This window comes from Peromyscus leucopus, chromosome 7 (genome assembly GCF_004664715.2).
Source record: "Peromyscus leucopus breed LL Stock chromosome 7, UCI_PerLeu_2.1, whole genome shotgun sequence".
Taxonomy (NCBI): domain Eukaryota; kingdom Metazoa; phylum Chordata; class Mammalia; order Rodentia; family Cricetidae; genus Peromyscus; species Peromyscus leucopus.
The window spans coordinates 84,588,912-84,614,181 of record NC_051069.1 but is presented as its reverse complement, the minus strand read 5'-3'; the positions used below and the strand labels follow the sequence as shown (position 1 = coordinate 84,614,181).

The 25,270-nt window shown below is 44.1% G+C and overlaps 1 protein-coding gene across 1 annotated transcript in view; it reads right to left on the bottom strand.

Annotated features, from left to right (window-relative positions):
• Nucleotides 1-25,270, bottom strand: part of Gk5 (glycerol kinase 5) — a 69,832-nt gene continuing 44,562 nt past the window's right edge. Inside the window, exons 12-16 of the mRNA XM_028866017.2 lie at nucleotides 11,727-11,821; nucleotides 9,800-9,903; nucleotides 5,394-5,453; nucleotides 4,031-4,164; nucleotides 1-1,310 (exon numbers count right to left, since the gene is read on the bottom strand). Coding sequence (XP_028721850.1) covers nucleotides 1,162-1,310; nucleotides 4,031-4,164; nucleotides 5,394-5,453; nucleotides 9,800-9,903; nucleotides 11,727-11,821 — 542 coding nt within the window. The 3' untranslated portion in view covers nucleotides 1-1,161. The remainder of the gene's footprint in view (nucleotides 1,311-4,030; nucleotides 4,165-5,393; nucleotides 5,454-9,799; nucleotides 9,904-11,726; nucleotides 11,822-25,270) is intronic.

Sequence of the window (25,270 nt, the reverse complement as noted above, 5' to 3'; positions counted from 1 at the left end):
CAAAACAAAAACAAAAACAAGACAACAACAAAAACCTAATATTAATAATTTAAACTTTGTCAAGTAGGCACTTTTTAAAAAGGGACATTTATGCAAGCATTTCAACAAATAAAGAAATATAAAGAACGACCTGCATTTTATAAAAATAGAATGTTACTCTGGAGACTAAGGCAAAAGGCTCAAGAGTTAGAAACCAGCATGAGTTAGACAGCAGATGTTTCTCCAAACAAAATAAAACGGAAGGTTTTTTTTTTTGTTGTTGTTGTTGTTGTTTTTTTAAAGACAGGGCCTCACTATGTCCCCCAGACTGCCTAGAACTCCCCACATTGTCTGGACAGGCTTCAAGCTCACAGTCCTCCCTCTTCATACTCCTCCGCCTTCAGCCTCTAAAGTCCCGGATTCACAAACAGCCTTTTCAGTCCACTAACTAAAATCCGTTCCTCCATGGATGAGTGCTCACCTAGGCATCATGGTGCACACGTAGAGTTCCAGGACCTGAGAGGCTGAGGCAGGAGAATCTGAAGTTTCAAGCTAGCTTGGGCTATACAGGGACACTATACCTTAGTAACAATAACAGAGGCTGTGCAGGAAGAATTAAGGGAGTGTCTTTACACACAAGGAAGGAAAGCGCTGACCACTGAGCTCACTTCAGAGTGGCACAAAGCTCAGATTTGGATATGTTACTTAAAAATTATGGCTTTGTACAAAAAAACGTTTTGTTTTCTCAATTATTCCTTTTTTAGCTATATGAATTTCAAGTAGCCCACTTGATTTTAAACAAGAAAATTTTTTCATAACTTTTAACAACATGATGGCTCTCTGAGGGTGAGGAACTACGACCCATGTGCCATTGACCCTGTATAGAAAAGAGCAGGACTCATAACTATCAAAATGCAGTTGGGAGTGGAAATGTCCTTTGGAAGTTGCTAGAAGAAAGAAGACACAATTTTGAGGTATCATTGCTGCCTTAAAATGTCACTAAGATCTGGATTTAAAAAGTAAGAAAATTTTCTTGGTGAGTTTTTAAAAAGAGCAACACTTCTCTCCTCATGAGGCTCATTTGGATGGTCTCCTCTCAGCCAGGGTCCTGTCGGCCATCCCTGAGCTCCCATCTGTCCGTCTGTCAGCCTGTCGTGTGGGGTTTTTGTCGGCTCCTCAGCGTTAGGTCTTGTTATACCAATTCATGGAGCGTTTCACGGCTTTCACCCAGTTCTCCATATTTACTTCATATTCCTGCCACTTCTTCTGGGGCTTGAAAACCATTTCGCTCTGCCGAAGCTTCTGGAGCTCCTCCTTGTCCGCCCAAAATCCTACAGATGGGGAAAAAAAATCTCAGAAATTAAGGCAAATAACGAGCTCAGGAGATATATCCACCAGTTTATGTGAGTTGTGCCAAGAAGAACAATTAGTATGTGAAAATGCAGTTCAGAACACTTGTGGCTTTGGAAATGTATACATGATCAAATGGATACACTTGCGAATAGATACACCACAATTAAAAAAATATTTTGCTTTTGAACTCTTAGCTTTATTTTTGAATGGCATTATATCACTTTTTGTTTATACACACAATAGGCAAGTGTTCCCACACAGACACACACACACAGACACACACACACACACACACACACCTCCTTCAGCTTTCAGCTTTTTACTTTGTGACAGCATTTCACTAAATTACTCAGGCTGGCTTTGAACTTATGATCCTCCTGCTTCACCCTCACCAGTACAGGGAATGCAGGTATGAGCTACCACAAACAACTTGTATTTTCCTTTTATACAACAAAAATAAATGAAGATAAGTTAAGATTGTCTTGAGGTAACTGGCAACTTTATCTAAAACTTTATCTAAAAGCCCAAAATGGGAATGAATGTAATTTTGAAACAACAGTGTTTAATATTAAGTTATTTAAATTCTAATCCAAGATAAAATTATAGTTCTAGCATATATTGTTTTGCTGAAAAGAGGATGTTTAATTCATAATAAAAACTGATAGGCCGGGCGGTGGTGGCGCACGCCTTTAATCCCAGCACTCGGGAGGCAGAGCCAGGCGGATCTCTGTGAGTTCGAGGCCAGCCTGGGCTACCAAGTGAGTCCCAGGAAAGACGCAAAGCTACACAGAGAAACCCTGTCTCGGAAAAAAAAAAAAAAAAAAAAAAAAAAAACGGAAAAAAAAAGTGACAAAAGAAGCCAGCCTGTGGTGGTACACTGGTGGCGCACGCCTTTAATCCCAGCACTTGGGAGGCAGAGACAGGCGGATCTCTGTGAGTTCGAAGCCAGCCTGGGCTACAAAGTGAGATCCAGGAATGTCTCCAAAGCTATAAAGAGAAACCCTGTCTCGGAAAACAACAACAACAACAAAACCCAAAACAAGCAAACAAAAGCACACATCTGTAACTGTATCATAGCCTCAAGTGCTAGGACGTCTTGTCAGGAAGCTCACTACTTAAGTACTCATTTATTTATTTGTTTATTTTGGATTTTCAAGACAAGGTTTCTCTGTACAGCCCTGGCTGTAGACCAGGCTAGCCTCGAACTCAGAGATTTGTCCTGCCCACTCCCCAGAGCTGGATTAAAGATGTGTGCCAATACACTAGGCTCAACTTCAAGGATTTTTTTTCCTTTCTTCTTCTTTTTTTTTTTTTTTGTGGTTTTTCTTTTTAATTCGTTCATTCTCCACCCCCCTGTGGTTTTTCGAGGCAGGGTTTCTCGGTGTAGTTTTGGTGCCTGTCCTGGAACTCCCTCTATAGACCAGGCTGGCCTCAAACTCACAGAGATCCGCCTGCCTCTGCCTCCCAAGTGCTGGGATTAAAGGCGTGCCATCACTGCCCAGCATGTGTGTGCCTTTGTGTGTATCTATGTGTCTTTGTGTGTGTGTGTGTGTGTGTGTGTGTGTGTGTGTGTATTTATGTGTGTGTCTTTATGTGCATCTGTTTGTCTTTGTGTGTATGTGTGTATTTATGTGTGTGTGTCTTTGTGTGTGTGTGCTTGCACACATGTGCATCACTGTGCCTGGGTCTCACTGTGGAGCCCAGCAGCACCCCTCTTTCCCTCCACAGCAGTGCTTTCCTTTGGAAAAGCCTCTTCATCTCAAAGCCTCTTGTCTCTGGAACCACCCACTTCTCACTCTCCCCCACCCTGCTCTGTTAGATGCCAGGCCACAGCTGCCTCTTCCGGAACTTCTATCCAGTGGCTTCCCACCATCAGTCTCTGCTGGGTTTATCACAGATCTGACCCGGGCGGCATCTGCCTGATCCCACCAGAGATCAGGGATGTGGCTTTCACTTCTGGATTCCCAGCAGCAACTGTCTTGTAGAAGGCACTCAACAAAAGCCGTAAGGAAAGGAACGGCTGATTTCCAAAATGAGGATGGGTCTCGGGGCAAACACCCTCAAACTCTACACTGCAACGCATCTGATCTCTTATTAACAATGTCACAACTTCTGGGCCTCAAGGTTCACCCCAGGCGCTATCTGGTAACCCTTGCCTGCTTCAGGAGTATCCTGTTAGGTTGGGTTAGCTACGATTTCCTCTCAGCACTATCATTTCCGTTTAGTTCATTTTCACCTCTTGGTCCTGACCCTGCCCTCTGGCTCTACATTTTCACTTTTCCTTGTTGTGTCCACCACAAGGGGTAACTATGGTGGTTTCCACACTTCAAGAGACCCCCCCTGAACAACACCCATCTTACAGTTCTTTTCTTTAATATTGTACACTGAGAAAGTTCATCCCAAGACCATCCCTTGCTGGAGACCAAAGCAGCTGACCCTGAAACATCCTCACGTCACAGTTCTTCGAGGTAGTCAAGTTAGGACGGTTAGGCTGACACACCCACCAAGGAGGTCAGAGGACAACGGGTGAGCCAGAGGTCTATGTACACACACACACACACACACACACACACACACACACACACACACACACACACACCTTCCAGACGCTCTCTCTAGCTCTGGGACTGTAGAGGAGCAGTGCTATTGCAGAAACAGCTTCCAAGAAAGCGCTCACTTTTACAAAGACCTCACGTACCAACAGCAAGGCCGGCCAGGGTGGCCGCGCCTAAGCAGGACATGTCGAAGTGGGCTGGTCTGTCTATCCTCTCATTAATCAAGTCTGAAGTCATCTGCATAACAAAACCGTTGTTACAGACTCCTCCGTCCGCTCTGTGGGAAGCAAGATCAGCCAGGTGAGCAACTGGGAGAGAGAGCATGAACTGTTTTTATGTGGGTTACCACAGTATGAAGTTAGCGTCTGGGAGAGCCACGCCAGGGCTTTACAGGTACTAAGTAAGCAAGTACCACTGAGCTGCGACTCCAACCCATCTGCACTTTTATTATTATTATAGGGAGGCTTTTGTTTGGTTTTGGTTTTTCTGGTCCTGGAACTCCCTTTGTAGACCAGGCACATTTTTATTATTGCTTAGCACTGAACTTATGACAAGATCTTTACAACAGAAACAGAAAACGAAGCCCAGGTTGGCCTGGACTCAGCAGCACAAACTCCTGATCCTCCTGTCCCTGACTCCCAAGTGACTCCAGGTCCACCTGTCCCTGTCTCTCAGAGTGCTGGGATCTGGCATATGCCACCATGACTGGTTTATAGGATCTTACTGAGTAATCTTCAACTAATTTCCTTTTTATTCTTCATTAAATTTGCTCTTTGAGAATCTCACACATGTACACAATTCATACTAACCACGTTCACCCCGACCTCTCCCATCTCCCTGCTCTCTCTGCCCATCCAGGCCCCCCTACATCTTTTTTCTCATGTTCATTAATAATGAAGTCTATTAGTCTTATTCTGTGACCCACTGAGTTTACCCAGGGCCGTGTGTGTGGCCATGGCTCTGGAGCTGTCTGTCGGTGTGTGGTGGACTCAGTGCGTGTGCAACTGAAGTCACCAACGTCCCCTTCCCGGCAAATACTATTCTTTATCCAGGTCACCGCTTTTCCATCTCTTGTTTGTTCTGGTACCAGTTCAAAATTATGACAAGTAAAAAAAATATGACAAGGTAAAACAATTTGATGCCTCCACACCAAAAAGATAGCTACAACACAATAGTGAAATGTTAATGATTTCTATATAATATACATACTTGACAGGGTCTCCTGAAATTTCATATTGTGTTATAGTCTCAATAATCCAAAACTAGCATTTTTCTCTCCACATCGCTATGACCAACAATTTTATTGCTGAAGAAGTAGACATAAGCTTTGGAAGTCAAGAAAAAAATGAAGATAAATAACAGCTACTGCTTTTTTTTTTTTAATTTCTAGTTTGATTGTTTTGTAGTGCTGGGGCTGAAAACCATGAGAATGTTCATCACTGAACTAACTCATCAGGCTGATTTTGTAGCTCCTAACTGGACCTGTTATAAACAAGACTTACATACCGGATATTCGTGACTGGGATCCGGATTTCCTTCTGCATCATGTCGTATAACTGTTTGTTCCTAGTCAAAGACAAGACAGCGATTGAGAGCGTACTCACGTCATAATTCTGTATTTCACTCTGAAGTTTCAAACAAACATCAACTATGGTTTTATTTACTTAACTTGATAAAAGATGCAAAAGAAACTCCTTTAGAAATACTGGCCAACTGGACACCGATAAACCTGACATGCATCCTCCCGTGTTCCACCTTCATGTACAACAGTGCAATCTTTATTTGACAACTAGGTTTAATTTATTGCCAGTCTAGAAAGGAGCATTTCAAGAGAGTATCTATTTAGTTGGTAGCCTTTACTATGATATCCTCAAACAACATGTAAATGTACCAAATGTATCATTTTGTATTCATAAAAAAATTACTTTAAACAAAACAAACACTCCTTATTTATGAGAATTCAATGATTTATTTAAGTGTATGGGAATTTTGCCTGTAGCTGTGTATGTGTACAATGTGAGCAAAGTGTCTGGGAGAGCCTCTGATGAGGACATCAGATCCCCTGGAACTGCTGCAGGCCGCAGGAATATATCATAAGAACTCAGCTGGTTATGGCAAAGTCACTACCTGGAGGGATCAGAGAATTCCTCCAGAGGAAGCCAAATCCCAAGGAGTTTTTGGTGTTACTTGGCTTGTTACAAATCATGTGTGCCTTCATAGGTTTCCCAATTGACTTTTCCCTAAGAAGGGCTAACAGTGTGGACTGATCATTCTCTGGACATACACATTCCAGGTATTTGGAGAACAGCCTCAGGAAAGGCTTTCTCTGGAATCAGATATCTCCCCTGGCCACTTTCAAGGACTAGCAGTAATAACAGTCCACATGCAAGTCTCCTGATTTAAGATAAATTCCACAAGGAGATACCACCTAGGTCAGGTGGATGTTAAGTAATAGCTTTACACAATTTAGCTCAGACCCTCCTTTCTTACAGCCTTACTAACTTTATAGACCGCTAACTCCTTACATAACCACTTCTAGGAATGTTTAGATAATCTTCTGCGCTGACAGCTATGCTTAGCCAGAACTCCAGTTCAAGCCTCCCTGTAATTATCATTATTGGTAGCATCCGGCCAGGTCCATCCCCAGATGGAGGAAAGTACTTTATCAGAGATACCTCTGGACTCTCTAAGAACAGACTTAAGCATCCGGGCTACCTGTTTGAGAAGGCCTGGCGGATGTGTCAATTAAGCTTTACTTCCTCCTTTCCCAAACCTTTTCCCCAGACCTCCCTTTAACTATCACCAGAGGCATCTAGCTGTACACAGGTTGCCTAGCGACTGAGCACACTTTCCCCCACCCTTCAGAAAAATGGCAGATAGCTTGGACAGATAGGAGCCACAGGAAAAAAGAAGTTTTATTTTCTCCCATTGACCTAGCAACTTATAGATTCTCAACACTTTCTACCAATCACGTTTAAGATTATAGTTGAGCACATAAGAGCCCTCTTCTTAGATATTACCTGAATTTAGCCTTTAGTTAATTCATTTCCCCATTGGTCACTTCCCTTTGGGGTTGCAAATGATAATTAACGGTTATTACCTCTCTATGTGATTCTTATCACCCCTCCATTTGACTCTGGAAGCCTGGCTTTACACTGTCAAGGGATTACTCCTTGTAAGTGTATATATACCAGGACTTCCAGGGCACGTGGAGGACAGAGAAGAGAAAAGAGAATGGAAGAACTAGATGGGTAAGAACTTGAGAGGAACAAACTGAGATGGGGAAGAACTAGATTGAAGGGCTAGAAGAGAGGACTAGAGGAACGAGATGGGAGATGAGGAAGAGCCAGATGGGGAAGGACAAGATGAGGAGAGAGAAGGAGATGGGAGAGGAGCTGATATGGGAAGGAACAAGATGGATGAGAACCTAGAAGGGGCAGAACTAGATGAAGGAATTAAGATAGAACCTAGAGGGGATCGAAGACAAGTGTAGAGAGAAATCAGGCTAGAAATGAGCTAAATATGAGAGCAGAATATAAGCTTGTACGGGCTAAGGAGTTTCGTGTACATAGATTCATTTCTTCTCATCAAAGATTAATTATCAGCTGGTTGTAGATTCTTCCCGGACCCTGGGAGGGGACTATCGAGGGGCTGGACCCCCTTAGTCCTCGATATGGAACTGGAGTTAAGAGATGGTAATGAGCTCTATTTGGGTCCTGGGAACCAAACTTGGATCCTGTGCAAGAGCAACCAGTGCTCTTATCTACTGAGATATCCTACCAGTTCCCAGTTATTATTATATATTTTTTGTGAAACAGAGTCTTACCTAGTCAGTATTGCCTTGAACTCCTTTCCTATGTAGCCAAGGTTGTCTCATACCTCCTGATCCTATTGCTTTTGCATCCCAAGGTTTCAGGATTATAGGCATGTGACCTCACACCTGATGACAGTTCCTTTTTTTAAATTTCTTTTTTGAAGACAAGATTTCATTATGTATCCCTGGCTGGCCTGGAACTCACCCTGTAGACCAGGCTGGCCACAAACTCACAGAGATCCACCTGTCTCTGCCTCCCGAGTACTAGTTACTTTTCACATTGCAAAGATAAAATAAGTAACGAAAAGAAACTTAAGGGAGGAAGGAAGAGGTAATGTACGGTCACAGTTGGAGGGCACAATCCATCATGACAGGAAACTTGGGCAGTGGAGGTGAGGCGCACCCACAGTCAGGAGCTGAGAGAAGTGTACACTGCGTCAGTTCACAGTTAGAGCAGGTCTCCCTCCCTCAGTTAACCTGCTCTGAGACACCATCGTACCACATGCCCAGAGATTGGCCTCCTGTGAGATTCTACATCATTTTAAGTTGACAACCGGTATTAACCATACACTACACTTGTCCAATAATCAAGAGACCAGGGAAACACACATAAAGAATAAATCTTATTATTCAGTCTTTGGGTGTAACAGACTGTTGTTGGTTTGAGTTCTCCCTTTGAGAATTAGAGAGACAAAATTCAGATCCTCACATGCTCAAAGTACAAGCTCTATTCTGAGCTATTTTCCCAGCCTGGGCTATCTTAAAAAATCATTCCGTTTTTAGGTATCAAATCTAAGTGTTACTGGTATTATCAAATAGAGCCACAAGAACAAATTAAATCATACTGAATTGAGGGGCTAGAGAGGTGGCTCAGTGGTTAAAAAACTTGCTGATCTTCCAGGAGACCTGGATTCAAGTCCCAGGACCCAAATGGAGGCTCGCAATAGTGCAATAGCTTGTAAGTCCAATTCCAGGGGATCTGACACCCTCTTCTGGCTTCTGTAGGCACCAGGAATGTATATGATGCATAGACAGAGATTCAGACAGGACATCCAGCACATAAAATAAAATTTAGATTAAAAAAAATACAATAAAATAAAAATTTACAACCATGTACACACACTACATTGAAGGCCTAAGTTTAATGATTTAATTAAAATTAGGAGTGCCAGGCCGGGCGTTGGTGGCGCACGCCTTTAATCCCAGCACTCGGGAGGCAGAGGCAGGCGGATCTCTGTGAGTTCGAGGCCAGCCTGGGCTACCAAGTGAGCTCCAGGAAAGGCGCAAAGCTACACAGAGAAACCCTGTCTCGAAAAAACCAAAAAAAAAAAAAAAAAAAAAAAAAAAAAAAAAAAAAATTAGGAGTGCCAGCAAGGTGGCCCAGCGGGTAAAGGTCCTTGCCACCGAGCCTGGGGACCTCAGTGAGGTCCCTAGAAGCCACAGAAAGGTGGAAGAGGAGAACGGACTCCACAGCGTTAGTTGTCTTTTGGTCTCCACATGTGTGCTATGGTGCACAAACACACAACCCAAACACACGAACAAATAGTAAGTCATAAAATAAACATTCTGAAATAAACAAAATGAAGTAAAGCCTCTCTTTCATTTTATAAAATTAAGTTGCTCACACCTGTAATTTCAGTACTAGGTACCCCAAACAAGAGGACTGCCATGATTTTGAAGCCAGCCTGGGCTGCAAGATGAGTTCCAGGCTAGCCTGAGCAGTATGATACCCTGTCTCAAAACAAAACAAGACAAGACAAGAACCTTCCAAGAGCTGGAGGACGGCTCAGTGGTGAAGAGCACTGGCTGCTCTTGCAGAGGACCTGGGTTCGGTTCCCAGCACCCACACGGCAGCTCACACCTGTCTGTGACTCCAATTCCAGGGGATCGGACACATCTTCTGGCCTCTGAGGACTTCTACATGAATGCAGCGCATATCATACATATATTCAAGCGCTTCACATATACACACAAAATTAAAGAAATACATATATTTGAAAAGAATCCTTCCATCAGAAAAGAAGAGTTCAGTTTGGCGGCAGATCTAAAGGACATGACACAGTTCGAAGGTGGCAGAGGGAGTCCCGGCAGGGTTTACCTGAAAGCGATTGACTCCAGGATTGCTCGGACGAGATGGTATTTACTGGTGGAATGTTTCAATCCCATAAAAGAGGCACATGCACAGGGATCATTTAATGGGGCCTGAAGTAAGAGACAAAAAGAACATCATTTACGTTCTAAATTACACCTACAGGCTCGGTGTATATCATAAAACACAGCCATGCTAGGAGAATGTTCATTTAAATAATTTAAAGTAAATTACAATCCAAAGAGGTGATTAAACAAGATAACTATTTTATTTTATTTGAGACATGGTCTCACCATGTAGCCCCAACTGGCCTGGAACTCATTATGTAGACTAGGCTATCCTCAAACTCACAGAAACCCACCTGCTTCTGCCTCCCCAGTGCTGAGATTAAAGGTGTGTGTCCACGTACTTGGGGGTTGTCCTTTAGTAGTGATCTCATACAGGCCAATCTGGTCTTGATTCACCATGTAGGCAAAGCCAGCCTTGAACCCCTGATCCTGCTTCCTCCTTACAAATGCTGAGGTTACAGGCTTGAGCCACCACCTTGAGATTTTCAGATTTTTTTTTTAAATTTTTATGTATGGCCTATGTTCTTGTGGATATACGCTACATGTGTGCAGATAGCTGTAAACGCCAGAAGGGGGCACTAGATCCCGTGGAGCTGGAGTTACAGGCTGTGGTGAACTGGGAAGTAAATACTGGACCTCTGGAAGAGCAGCAAGCTGAATCCCCACACTCGCCCCTTTTAAATTGTAGAGTCTATTACTTCAGAGATATGTGAGGTAATGAGAAGTCATAGAGATGTTGTCAAAACAAACACTATAAAATCTCAGCACAGTTTTCCCTCAATCCTACAGGCATGCACCACCACACCCTGTTCTATGCAATATTGGAGATCAAGTCAGGACGTAATGTATTCTAGACAAGTGCTTTATTAACAGAGCTACATTTGACTTCCCCAGCCCTGAAAAAAATTATTTACAGGAGTTGAGGTTTTTTTTTTTCTTTTTTGTTTGTTTGTTTGCTTTAGACAGGGTTTCTCTGTGTAGCCCTGGCTGTCCTGGATCTCAGCTCTGTAGACCACAGAACTCACAGAAATCTGCCTGGCTCTGCCTCCCGAGTGCTGGGATTAAAGGGTGTACAACCACTGCCCAGTTAATTTTGTTCTTAATTCTATACTGAAAACTTTTCCTAAGTCTTTGTGATCATATTCTAAGTCAGAGGCAAGCACAACTCTGTTAATTAAGTACAAAGTTAATTATTTCAAAGCCAGGCCTTTTACTGGGTTCACTTGTGATCAGGCAAAGTGACCAATACTCTACCATAAAAGTTGAAAAGAAAGGTTGATTTTTAGAAAAAAGCTAAGGAAACCTGTAGATACACTTCAGAACATATATATTCTCTTCTTTTTGTTTTCTTTGGAGACAGGGTCTCTCTATGTTGTCCTAGCTGGCCTTGAGTTTACAGAGGTCTTCCTGCCTCTGCCTCCAAAGTGCCAGTGCTGGGATTAAAGTCATGCGCCACCAGGGCCAGTGACATCATTTTTCTAATTCTCAAGAGTACACCGACCGTCTCTAAAGAATACCCATTTGCTGATATACACTGCCCAACAACTCCGAAGTGCCTATTTATAACACAACCCTAGGCCATATGAAAAGATCTCTGACGATCTGCTAACTTTTAGGTCCCACTTCAATAGAGCTGAAAGTCGACAGCAGCTGAATTCTGCCAGTGCACCCGAACCATCAGGGGCTCAGTCAGAGAACACCGCTCCCTTACAGAATTTGTGCTCACTCTGCATAGTTTCTCCGTTCTAGAATGTACCTTTCATGTCAGTTCCGTTTATTCGTTCAGGTAACAGAGCCACAGCCATGTAATTTGGGGTGTGGCTGGATGAGAAACTGTTTGCAAATGCTGTAACTTTTAAAAAGAGTACCTGTAATCCATTAAACGATGGAACAAAATAAACCCCTTCAGAATCTTCCAGACTCAGGGCCATTTTTTCAGTCTCAGCAGCATCTGTGAAAAGATCTGCGAAAACACAACACACGAACAACAATAAAACCCTAAAACAAAAGGAAGGGGTTGGGGGAGTTATAGGGTCCCCACAAATTACAACCAGAATGTAAAAGCTCTTCATTTAAAAGGGTCAACACAAAAGGCATTCATTCTGCCTGACCTATCACTGTGCAAAGGTTTACAGCGAAGATTTGCACAAGGGAGATGCTCCTAAAGGTCCTTTTAGATTAGTTCTGTACTTAGCAGGCCTTACTTTTTTCATTAAAGGTACTCGGGTAAGTTGAAGAATCCATTCTATGGGTTTTGTTTGTCTGTTTGTTGTTGTTTTTTGCTTTTTTTTTTTTTGTGGTTTTTCGAGACAGGGTTTCTCTGTGTAGCTTTGGAGCCTTTCCTGGAACTCACTTGGCAGCCCAGGCTGGCCTTGAACTCACAGAGATCCGCCTGGCTCTGCCTCCCGAGTGCTGAGATTAAAGGCGTGCGCCACCACCGCCTGGCTTGTTGTTGTTGTTAATGTACATTATTCCCAACTAGACATGGTGATGTATACCTGTAATCTTAGCATGGAAAGCTGAGGCAGGAGAACCCTCATAGGTTCAAGGCTAGCCTGGGCTACACAGGAAGATCCTGTCTCAAAAGCAACAAACAAAAGATTATTCTCCTTTGTCTGGCAGCATAGCTCAGTGGTACACTGAGTGGGTACCTCAGTGTGTTTAATATGCAGTAGGCTACGGGTTCGAGTCTCAGCACACACGCATACACAAAACCAACAAAAAAGATTCACAGATAAGAGACAGCCCAGTTTTTTTTGACACAAGAATCCTCTATCCTATACAAGCTTATTTTACTTGATCCAATGGGATCTACTTAATCAAGTGAAAAAACTTCTCATTTAGTGAGTTCAATAAGGAGAAGTAATAGACTAAAGGTCACTCCTTTACAAAACAAGCAAACAAAAGCAATCAGCCTTCATTCATTCAAGTTTTTACCGAGGTGTACGACCTATGGAGGAAAGTGTCCAAATTCAGGAGACTGAGACAGGAGGATTGGAAGTTCAGGGCATCTTCAGCTATCTATCAAATTCAAAGCCAGCTATGGCTACAAGAGACCCGGGGGAGCGGGGGAAGGGAGAAAAGGAGAACACACAAGTATAAGGCACAGAGCTTTAATCCCAGCAGAGGCAGGCAGGTCTCTAAGTTCAAGACTAGCCTGGTTTACAGAGTGAGTTCTGGGACAACTAAGGCTAGACAGACAGAGAAGCCTTGTTAAAAAAAAAAAGTACAAGATTGATTGAATTCTTTTGTCTAGTGCTGTGAACAAAAGACCCAGGGTCTTGTGCATGGTAAGCTGCTGTGGAATAATACTTCTGTTCACTGTGAAGATGTGTTGCTCTCGTTGTTAATAAAAAGCTGATTGGCCGATGGCTAGGAAAGATTTTCAGGGCAGAGAGAATGCTGGGAAGAAGAAGGGTGGAGTCAGAGGAGACACCATGAGATGCAGAATGAGCAGGATGGGAAGTAAGTACATGAGGTAACAAGCCTTGGAAAAGCACACAGATTAATAGAAATGGGTTCATTTAAGTTTTAAGAGCTAGCTAAAAACAAGCCTAAGCTATTGGCTGAGCATTTATAATTAATATCAAGTCCCTGTGTGGTTATTTGGGAAGTGGCTGGCACAAGAGAAAAGTGGCCTACAGTAAGCAAGCACCGACTCACTGAGCGTGTTACACCCCAGCCTCCACAAGAGTTTGCACAGTATAAACACATGTAGGGGACCCACACCTAGATGGAGACAAATCTCTCTTGTTTAACACCATGCCCGTGAGAGGCACTCATCTCATCACAGGTGTTTGTAATCTACTTATTCTCACATGACACAGAATTTCAGTGTGAGATTATGTAACTCCGAAGCCCATTCTATAATATGGAGAGTTTCTGGTGTTTGGCCAAGCCAAACAGTTGTGTGCACTCTTTTCAGTGGAAGTGGCTGACATTTTTCTGTTTATTAGTACCAATGAATGAATAGCTAATTAAAGGAGCTTCACATTTACAACTAGCTTTGGCAAGACAGCTGAACAACTATTTAAAGTGGTTGTATTAGTTTAAGATCCCTCCTGGTTGGCTCAAGATTTCCAGTGACTTCATCTTCTTCCCAGTAATTAGCATCACCATTTTTTCATTTTAGCTATTTTGGTTGTTTCCATGACAGTCTACTACCTTAAATACTTTTCATTGGTCACTTAGATATAAAGCCCTGAACTTGATCCTCTGTGAACAATTGGGCCTTTTTTTGTTTGTTTGTTTTTTTAAACAGGGTCTCATGTAGCCCAGGCTGCCCTAAAACTTGGAATGTAGCCAAGGATGGTCTTGAATAACTTCTCATCCTGCTTCTATTCCCCATCTACTGGGATTACAACCATGTGCTGTTATACTGTTTTGTTTTATTTTGAGATACATAGTTTCATGTAGCCCAGGTTGGCCTAGACTCTCCTGTGTCACCAGGGATGACCCTGGAATCCTCTCCACTCCTGAGATCACAGGCACACACTACCATACTCAATTTATATAGGCCTGGGGATCAAATTCAGGCTATTGTGAATCTTAGGTAAACGCTCTACCAACTGAGCTACACTGCCAGTCTGAAGTAACTTTTACATGAGAAAGGGGCAGAGTTCAGGGGAAAAAGCTCAGCCATCAGTCAAGTATCGTGCTGTCATTTCATGCCTTCACTGAAGTGGCTTTGTTTCACTTTTAGGTTTGGTACACTAAGAAGAGCTGGTTCGTTACACTAAAGAAAGACCATGTTGAAACAAGTTAATAAAAACCATTCGCAGTTGAGTATGCAGCCCAGGGGTAGAGTGCCCCACCTAAAACATGCCAGGTTTGCTAACACTGCAATCAGAACGTCAAGAGAACACCTACAAGCTTTACTCAATATGACAGGCATCAGATCCATTAAGTCAAAATGTCCAAATGACAAATCAAAATACTTCTGGTATTTCAAAACCACATGTTTCAAGAAATTTACTTGGAGGGCTGGAGAGATGGCTCAGCAGTTAAAGAGCACTGACTGTTCTTCCAGAGGATCTGGGTTCAATTCTCAGCACTCACATGGTGGCTTCACAACCACCTGTAATGAGTTCTGGTGCCCTCTTCTGGCCTGCAAGGACATGTGCAGGCAGAACACTGTATACATAATAAATAAATAAATCTTAAAAACAAAAACAAAAATTTACTTGGGATGGAGGCAGGGGAACTAAGGTCATTCCCAGCTACATAGCAAGTTCAAGATCAGCCTATGCTACATGAGACCCTTTCTCAACCCCCTCAACTCCCCTAAATCTAACCTTCAAAAAAATGAGGTGGTGAATGGTTTAGCAGGTGAGCCCACTTGCTACTAAGTCTGATGACCTGAGTTTGGTCCCCAGAGGCCACACAGTGGAAAGAGAGAACCAACTCTCCCACGGTGTCCTCTACCTCTAGTGTGGCGTGTTAGCATTCCTGTACACATACAGTAAATAAATAAGTGGAAAAATACATATCTAATAACTGGACATGGCGGTCCATGCCCATAATCCTAGCATTTAGGAGGTAAAGACAAGGGACCCAAAAGCCCAAGGCCAGCTTCAACTATGGGGAAAATTGAGGGATAACCTGGACTACAAAAGAATTGTATCCAAAAAAGGGGTCATTTTTAATTTTTACAATCAAGATAAGACATGCAAAATCAAAACTAGTCAGCTGGCTGGGTATTTTAATTCTAGCACTAGAGAACTAGAGAACTCACTCTCTGTGAGTTCAAGGCCAGTCTTGGCAACATGGTGAGACCCTGTCTTAAAAAACAAAAACAAGGCCGGGCAGTGGTGGCACACACCTTTAATCCCAGCACTCGGGAGGCAGAGGCAGGCGGATCTCTGTGAGTTCGAGGCCAGCCTGGGCTACCAAGTGAGTCCCAGGAAAGGCGCAAAGCTACACAGAGAAACCAGAAACAAACAAACAAACAAACAAACAAAACAACAACAACAACCCTAGACACCTAGCCGCATATGCGACAAAGAGGCAGAATCAAAAGTGCTCACTTAGTCACATTCTTCGCTGCTTGCTCCACTCTTGCTTGAAGAATTTCTCTAAACAATCTTGAACTGTTCTCCACTAGGCTTTCTGGTGAAGCTTTCCCATTAAGCAGCCTCCACACTCTGCTCTGTGTCTTCCACCGAATGCATCTAAGAATGCTGCGCGGAAGTCAAGGCAAAGCTATGTGTGGACTCCGAGAGCAGGCTGCAGGCAGGTGGGAAGACACAAAGAGCCACCGGACTGCCAGTCAGTTTCCTGTCTATTTTCTCTGGTGTCTCCTGGCCTAGACCAGGACAGTCTGAAACTACCAAGAGCTTCTAGCATGGCAAGCAGGAGACAGGGGTTCTCCTGGTCACGTTGGGGAGAGCTCTCCTTTTCACTCTTAAATTAGATTTTTTTTTTTTTCTTTTTCTCAGGTCCAACCTCCTATGGTAACAGCGACCGCAATCTCACAGCCCAGGCACACAGTTGTCCGCAAGGGGGCGACGTAGGGGAGTCGGAGTACAGGGGAGGGCAGGACGTACCCACTCCAAGCAGCCCTGTGTCTGGAACACACACAGCGGCAATCTTAACAAAAATGCAGGATGAGGGCTAGGGAGACGGCTCGGTGGGTAAGTGTGCCAGCTGTGCCCGCGTGAGACCCAAGTTCAAACACGCTGGACCCATATAAAAACTGGCCGTGGTTTCACATGCCTGTAACTCTAGCATTGAGTGGGCGGGGCTCACTGAGCAGCCACCCTAGTTCAACAGGTGAGCTCTGTCTTCAGAGAAGAGACCCTGCCTTAAAGAAATAAACCAGGGCTGGAGAGAGGGCTCAGCAGCTAAGGGCACATTGGCTGCTCTTCCAGAGGCCCCAGGTTTGATTCCCAGCACCCACATCATGGCTAACGACCATCTGCATTTTTAGTTCCAGGGCATCCATTGCCTCTTCTGGCCTCAGAGGACACCAGGCATGCACATGTACATGCAGATGTACATGCAAGCAAAACACACAGATTAAATAAATAAATAAATAAATAAATAAATCTTTTTTTTTTTTTTAAATTAGGAGAAGAAATAAATCAAAGCAAGACGGAAGGACATACTTGAAGTTCTCGCTGGCCTCAGCACACACATAAGTATGTACCATACACACATACAATAAAAAAATTAAAACTTTTTTTTTAAATACACAAGACAGGTTCTTACTATGTAACCCTGGCTATCCTGGAACTCACTATATAGACCAGGCTAGATTTGAACTCACAGAGATCCATCTGCCTATGCCTCTCCAGTGCTAGGCTTAAAGGCGGGCACCACTAAGCCTGGCAAAAAATTAAAAATATTTTTTATAGTATGGCTTTCAGTTTGTTTGTTTTGTTTTTTGGGTTTTTTTTTTTTTTTTTTTTTTTTTTTTTTTGAGACAGGTTTTCTCTGTGTTGTTTTTTGGTGCCTGTCCTGGATCTCGCTCTGTAGACCAGGCTGGCCTTGAACTCACAGAGATCCACCTGCCTCTGTCTCCTGGGTGCTGGGCTAAACGCTGTTTACTAATGAGAGATAGATAGGGACTGGATCCTGTAGGATGGGAGGTGGGAAGGAACTGGAAAGCCTTAAGGGTGAGTGTTAGGTCTCAAACCTGGGACAAACGTTCTTATTTAACATATCAAAGCGGACTCTGGCCACCGGCCTCCCCCCTGTGACAAAGTCCTGACTCCTCAGCACTTTTCACTGGGCCCCCTACCCTGAACTCTCCTGCTCTAAGCTTCTCTGCCCCCACCCCACCCCATAACTGCTCTGCCCTGTGTAGCCTCAGCCATTTTGGCTGTATGGCTCCTCACTTGTGCCCCCACCTTCTCTCATGGCCCAGTTCAGCCTGGACCCTTCTAGATGCTTCTGGCTGTACTCTCCCTTTTCTCCTCACCCCATACCTAGGAGAAGCCATGTTCCCACTTTTTTCATTCAAGAGAAAACCGTAATCAGGATATATTATGTAAGGAAGAAAAAAAAACCCCAAGAAACTATTTTCAATGAAAGGGAAAAAAGTGGGGGGAAAAGGTCAGGTCAAGGGCACACAGAAGAGGCTTCCCCTTTCTTCCTTTCCTCTCTCATCCCTCTCTCCAAGTAGACAGAAGTAGTTACAGAATGAGTTCAGCAGAGGGAGACTAAAACACACTGCCTAGCCAGAACTCCAGGGCGCAGCCCCTGCCAAACTGTCAGGGAGATCGCTGAAAGAAAGGCATTCAAGACAATTACCTTGCAAAGATCTTTTTTAAAGGCTCGACCTCCCTCTCCACTCAGAGCTGCCCAAGTGAAGATGTGACCACAGATAATGATAAACCAGGATCATTGAGAACAAACCTCTAAGCAGAGCACTGCCGAGACTGGCCACCAGGGGGCACAAAGGAGAGACAGATCCAAACCACAGAACAAATGCATAGAGAACCGCAAGGACAATGGAAACATCCACATACTGCCTACAAGAACAGCTAAAGGGGCCGAGGGGATGGTTCAGGGGTTGAGAGTCATGGCTCTTGTTGATCTTGCAGAGGGCCTGGGTGTTTGGCTGGAAGCTCCAGCTCACTCCTACTGGATCTGGAAAGTCCCATTCCTCTCTCTCCAAACCCCACCCTCTCAGAGAATGTCCAAGAAAGAAAGGTGCCAAAAAGCCCAGTTCCACATTCTTGGCGGCTGTGGCAACTCCTCCACTGAATTGCCAGGAGCTCAATACCCAGCCTAAATCGGTCAGATTTTGACCACACTTGGGCACAAACCCACCTTGTGGAGGACCCGTCATCACCCCTCCCCTGCAGGGTATATAAGCTCCCTGCTTTAGTTCGGCCACGTGACTTCTCCAGTCCCAATCTTGGGCTGGAGGACTCAGCCAGGAGTTGCTTTGCTCAAATATACCTGTTCTTTTTGTTTGTTTGTTTGTTTGAGACAGGGTTTCTCTGTGTAGCTTTGCGCCTTTCCTGGAACTCGCTTGGTAGACCAGACTGGCCTCGAACTCAGAGATCCGCCTGCCTCTGCCTCCCGAGTGATGGGATTAAAGGCGTGTGCCACTACCGCCCTGCTTAAATATACCTATTCTTTTGCTTTTTCAGTTCGGCTTGATCTGGCTTACCTTATCAATGGAGAAACCTATTATTAAATTCAGTTCCCAGTTAACATGGTGGTTAGTATCTAGTATCCATCCACAATTCCAGTTCTAAGGGATCTAACAGTCTTTTCTGACCTCCATGGGCACCAGGCAAAACATTCATGAGTAGAAAATCAACAAATAAAACATTAATTTAAAGAAGAAAAACTTAAAATACCCAAATTCCCATAGAATTTAAACAAGAGTCTCATAAATAGCATAACATCAGAAACACCTTAAAATAATTAATTTTCTCTCTTGCAAGAGAATAGACAATAAACCCAAGGCGCCACAGACATTATGGTTATCACAGAAAAATGTCAAGACAGCTGTTATGGCCACCATCTGAGAGGCAGACCTGAAACAAAAGACAGAGAGTGCAGAAAGAAAGAGAAGGAGCTGGAGAGACGGATTAGCGGTTAAGAGCACTGGCTGTTTTCACAGGGGACTCAGGTTCGGTTCCCAGCACCCACAAGGCAGCTCAACTGTCTGTAACTCCAGCCCCAGGGGATCTGATGTCTTCTTCTGGGCTCTGAGGGCCCAAGCAAATCTATGGTGCAAATGTGCACATGAAATCAAAATAATCTTTAAAGAACATCCTCTTCCTCAATTAAAAAAAAAGATACAAAGACCAGCCAAATGAAGATTTTAGAAATAGAAAACATAATAAAACTATGAATTCACTGGATGGGCTGAAAACTTGGGAGATGACAGAGGCCAACTGGGTCAAACTGGAGGCGGATGGCAGAACCGATCCTGGGGAAGAGAGGAAAGAGACCGCAGAAGCAAGCTGGATTAACAGAAGCTCCAAGACTGCGGGGACATAAGAAGACAGCAAAGACTCCTCTCATTTGAGTCACGGAGGGAGAGTCAACGTCAGATGAACTACCCCTTGATAAATAAAATTACTATAAGCTTCACCAGTGAAAGGAAAAAAAAAACCCTATACCTTCAGGGGTTCCTGGAATCTTGCACAAGGCCCTGGGTCGGATCCCCAGCACCCCCAAATCAAAATCTATTGCTCAGCGGGGTAAGTTCAGGAAACAGTCTCAGGCCACACTGCAAAAGCCAGAAGGAAGGAGTCTGAGGTGACACCCGGAAGACCTGCTAAGTGTTTGAGGAAAGAGAGACATCCCTGGTTCAAACACCACAGGGTCCAACACGTGAACTAAAACACAATATGGTACCCCTTTAAGACAGGAGGTTTCTTTATATTTAAAGATGGGGTCTGGGGCTGGTGAGAAGGCTCAGAGGTTAAGAGCACCGGCTGCTCTTCCAGAGATCTGGAGTTCAATTCCCAGCAACTACATGAGATCTAGTACCCTCTTCTGGCATGCAAACATACATACAGGCAGAACACTGTATACGTAATAAATAAATAAATAAATCTTAAAAATAAATAAATAAAGACAGGGTCCCATGTAGCCTGAGTTGGTCTGTGACTCACCAGAGCCCAGGATGGCCTTGAACTCCTGGTCTCCTACCTTTACCTCCCTCCTCAGTGTCAGGATTATTGGTATGTTCTGCCATGCTCTGCTAATGCATAAGACTGTGGGTTTAACCCAAAACCTTCCTACTAAGAAAATACTCTTTTGTCCAACTATACCCCAAGCTTCTATGATTGATACATAAATTAAAAATAATCAATAGATAACTCTGCGCTGGGTATGGTGGTGCATGTCAATCATCTCAATACCCGAGAGGCTGAGACGGAAAGTGTGTCAAAAGTTGGGCTTCAGAGTGAGACTTGCCTCAGGAAGGAGGAAGGAAGGGGTGGGTGTCGGGGGAGGCACTCTAAGCAAATAAAAGGGGACCTCAACAAAGTCCACACAGAAATGGGCTGGAGAGATGGCTCAGTGGTTAAGAGCACTGGCTGCTCTTCCAGAAGTCCTGAATTCAATTCCCAGCAACCACATGGTGGCTCACAACCATCTGTAAAGAGATCTGCTGCCTACTTCTGCTCTGCAGGCAGAACACTGTATACATAATAAATGTATCTTAAAAAACAAACAAATTCCACACAGAAATATATGCTCAGACACACCATAACAGAGCTGAAAGTCAAACACTAAGGGCAAAGAAAAGCAAAACTGAGGGTCTGGCGATGTGGCTCAGTTGAGGGCGTGTCCAGCAGTCGAGGCCCTGAACCCTATCCTTAGAACCACACCCTCCAGGCATGGTGGTGCAAGTTTGGAATCCCAGGGAGATGGAGGCAGAGGAGGAGAAGTTCATGGTCATCCTCCACTACCTAGGGAGTTCCAGGACCACCTGGTATACACGAGATCCTGTCTCAAAAGACAAAAACAAACCATAGACAAGCTGTATATGAGTAACAAACATTTCAATGATGGTGGACTGAGCATTCCTCATCAGAATCTCTGAAGCCAAAAGGTAGTAGAACAATGCCCTTTTTATCATCTATTTCTATTTATGTATTTATTTTGCAGTACTGGGAAGTAAGCCCAGGTCTGGCGCATGCCAGGCAAGTGCTCTGCCATGGAGCTACCCCCGAGCCCAGAACAACATCTTTTAAATAATGAAAGAAAAAAGACTATTGTCCCAGAATTCTACATCCAGGAAAACTAAACTTCAGAAAAACAACAACAATAACGAAAAACAAAAGCAAAACCCCACAATCTCCAAGGAAGGAGAATTCAGAACATTCGTTCGTTACCACTGACCCCTAAGTTTCTAAAATAAGGAGGGCCAGCAAGGTGTCTCAAATAGTAGAGGTGCCTGTGTAAGTCTAACAGCGGGAGCTGTGAGGTAATCACCTACCAGACCAGGAGGCAGGGAGTTGTGACAGAAGTCATCTCTTGGTACACCTACCTACACAGCTCTGCTTTGGGGACCATGTCAAACAGTTAAACAGTAAAATAACCCAGGCATAGCAGTGCATGACTGTAATCCCAGTACTCACGAGGCTGATGCAGGAGGATTGTGAGTTCGAGGCCAGGCTGGACTATATGGTAAACGCCATGCCAATCAAAGCTACACAATGAGATTGCCTTAAAAATTACTGATAATTAAATAAATAAAAATAAACTAAATAAAAAGTTTCACATTTTTGTTTTTAGTCAGGCAGGGCCTCTGTGCTGGTTAGTGTTTGTCAATTGACACAAGCTGGAACCACCTGAGAAGGGAACCTCAGTTTAAGAACAGCCTCTATAAGATGGATCCGTGGGAACTTACAGCCTCCACCAGACTGGTCTGTGGGGAATTACAGCCTCCATCAGACTGGTCTGTGGGGGATTTTCTTGATTAACGATTGATATGAACAGGCCCAGCCCACTGTGGGTGGCATCACCCCTGGGCAGGCGGTTTCTGGGTTGTATAAGCAAGTGAGTGAAGGAAGCCATGGGGAGCAAGCAGTCTTCCTCCACGGTTCCTGACTGGCCTCAATGGTTGGCTGTGATCGGGTGTATAAGCCCAGTTAACATCTAGTTGGTTTTGGTCCGTGTTTATCACAGCAACGGAAACCTAGCTAGGAGAGTCTGACTCTAACCCAGGCTGACCTGGAACTTACAGCGTTCTTTCTTCGCACCTTCTCAAGTGCTGAGATTCGAGGCAAACAAAAAATAAAAACAAACAAGAAACGTCCCTCCTCTAATGAGGCCGACTTTATCTCTCTCGGGAAGGAGCCAGAGAACAGGAGCCATTTACTCCAAGTAAACAGTTCAGAATGTGTACTTACAAGGAAGTCTTTCGAGGATTGCGTGGGGCAGGCAGACGTGACTAGGACTAGCAATTACAAGTGATCCTGCTAAGAAATATGTCCCCTGACGTGTGTCAGCTGAGGGCAGTGGAGCTGAGAACTGCCCACTGTAGGAGAGAAACAGGGCCTTCGGCATGCTTTTCCTCTGCCTCTCCTTCCACAGTGGTCCTGAGTGCTTGGACCTCGACCAGAGGCCTCCTCCACCTGACCAAGGTCCTAACCTTTCTTCTGCATCCAGCCTAACCACTTCCGGTTTGCTTTGTTTTGGTCAAGACGGTTTCTCTGTGTAACAGCTCTGGCTGTTCTGGAGCTCAGTCTGGAGACCAGGCTGGCCTCCGGAGGGCTGGGATTAAAGGCATTCGCCACCACTGCCCCAGCCAGCCTAACCACTTTTAAAGAAGTCTTCTGACCCTCCCCATAGAAAACAACCCGCACGTACTCTGCCGCTCCACTTACACGTTAACACTGATATATATGTATTGTAAATACATATACGTAAGTGTGTGTTCTAAATTTAATTTTTTTTTGCAATGAATTAAACTCAGGGCCTTAAACATGCTTGGGGTACCCAGCCCATCGATTTACTTATTTATCATTTTCATAGACAGGGTCTCACTAGGCAGCTCCTGGTTGTCTGGCCAGGTACTCATTATATAGCACAGGGTAGTCTCAAATTTGAAATAATCCTCCAGGGAGCTGATGTCATGGTTGGCCCCGTCACACCTCATGGACTTACTTTCTTATGACAACCTAGGCTATCCCTGAAGAACTTCTAGGCTCAAGCAATCCTCCTGTCTCAGTAGCTATGCCTAAAGATGCACACCACTGGACCAACATTAGCATTTTTTAAATTTACACTTAATGTATGTCTTTTTTGGAGACTGGACCTGCCATGAGAAGGGCCTGTGGAGAACTGTGAAAAGGAAGACACAAACGAAATAAAGACAGATAACAGGGTCTCTACGTAGCCCTGGCTGGCCCAGAACCCGCTGAGGTTACCGGGTGTGTGTGTGTGTGTGTGTGTGTGTGTGTGTGTGATCACACCCAGATTGAAGACTGACTTAAAACAGCCTTTTCACCTGATTCTGAGTTTTCCCACTCATTTAAGGGTAGAAGGGAGGGAGGAGGCAGTGAAAAAGACGTATGCTCGTGTAGAGAGTGCCTGGGACACGGCAGGGCTACTCAGTCTGACCAGCCATTTTCCAGAATACAGTTTAGGATTTTTTCAGTGTACTCATTAAAATTCTGCAACAGGGAATTTTACATCAAATAAATGTTTACTTGTTACGTGGATTTCTGACAAATAGAGCAAGTATTAGCTACAGGCAGATTGAAAGTTAAGCTAAATCTTCAATGGACCACCTTCTCTTCTAGTTGAAACATTGTTTCATTTTCCTGCCAGAGGCTGGACTGGCCTCAGGAAGAGCTGGTCTCCGATCTCAGCCAGGAGTCCTGCTGCCTCTCAAGGTCAGGTCCTGGCTCTCCCAAAGAGGCTTTCTCCCTGTGAGAATCCCCAGGAACAGCACACCCAGCCGCCTCCACACCGTTTCAGCCCCCGACTATCCAAGATTCTGAAACGAGCATGTGGTGTTACATGGAACGTGAACTCCAATGAATGTGAAATGAAATAGTCTAGCCTTTTCTTCCTACCTCTGTGGGTAAAACTGAAAAGTATTAACTAAAAAAAAAGATATATATATTTTTATATATTACATATATAATGATATATATATAAATATATATTTTTATATTACATATGTAATTTCTGATAATCTAAAGGTTTTTTAAACTTCAACATACTTTTTAACTTTACATACAGCTAGTGTTCTTAGCCACTGAACTCTCTCTCTCAGCTCCCTAAACTTTCTTTTTAAAGTGGCTTTTGTTTCGTTTCGTTTTTTGTTTTTCGAGACAGGGCTTCTCTGTGTAGCTTTGCGCCTTTCCTGGAACTCACTTGGTAGCCCAGGCTGGCCTCGAACTCACACAGATCCACCTGGCTCTGCCTCCCGAGTGCTGGGATTAAAGGCGTGCGCCACCACTGCCAGGCTTAAAGTGGCTTTTGTAGAAACTGAGGACATGACCACTCCATGTTATGGTTAAGGGGAAGATTTTAATTGTGGCTATGAGGGGAACAGCCAGAGGCATCTGGAAGAGTCCAGAGCAGAGAGAAGGAAGCAGACATGACCAACAGACTGGACATGGCCAGGAGAGAAGCAGGAACAGAGCAGAGAGAGAGAGAGAGAGAAGAACATAGAAAGAGGCAGAACAGCCCAGGGGTGATGGCGCATGCCTTAGTCCAGCACTCAGGAGGCAGAGTTTTTTGTTTTGAGACAAGGTCTCACTATAGCCCTAGCTGGCCCGGAACTTGCTATATAAACCAGCCTGAACTCAAACTTTGTGTCCATGCTCCAGCCTCTGCCTGTTTAGTGCTGGCCTTAGAGGTATTTACCACCAGCTGGTTGGCTCCTTGTCATTTACTAATCTCCCTGACATCAGCTACTGTTGGTTCTCTTGTTGTTGAGACAGGGTCTCACTCTGTAGACCAGGCTGGCCTCAGACTC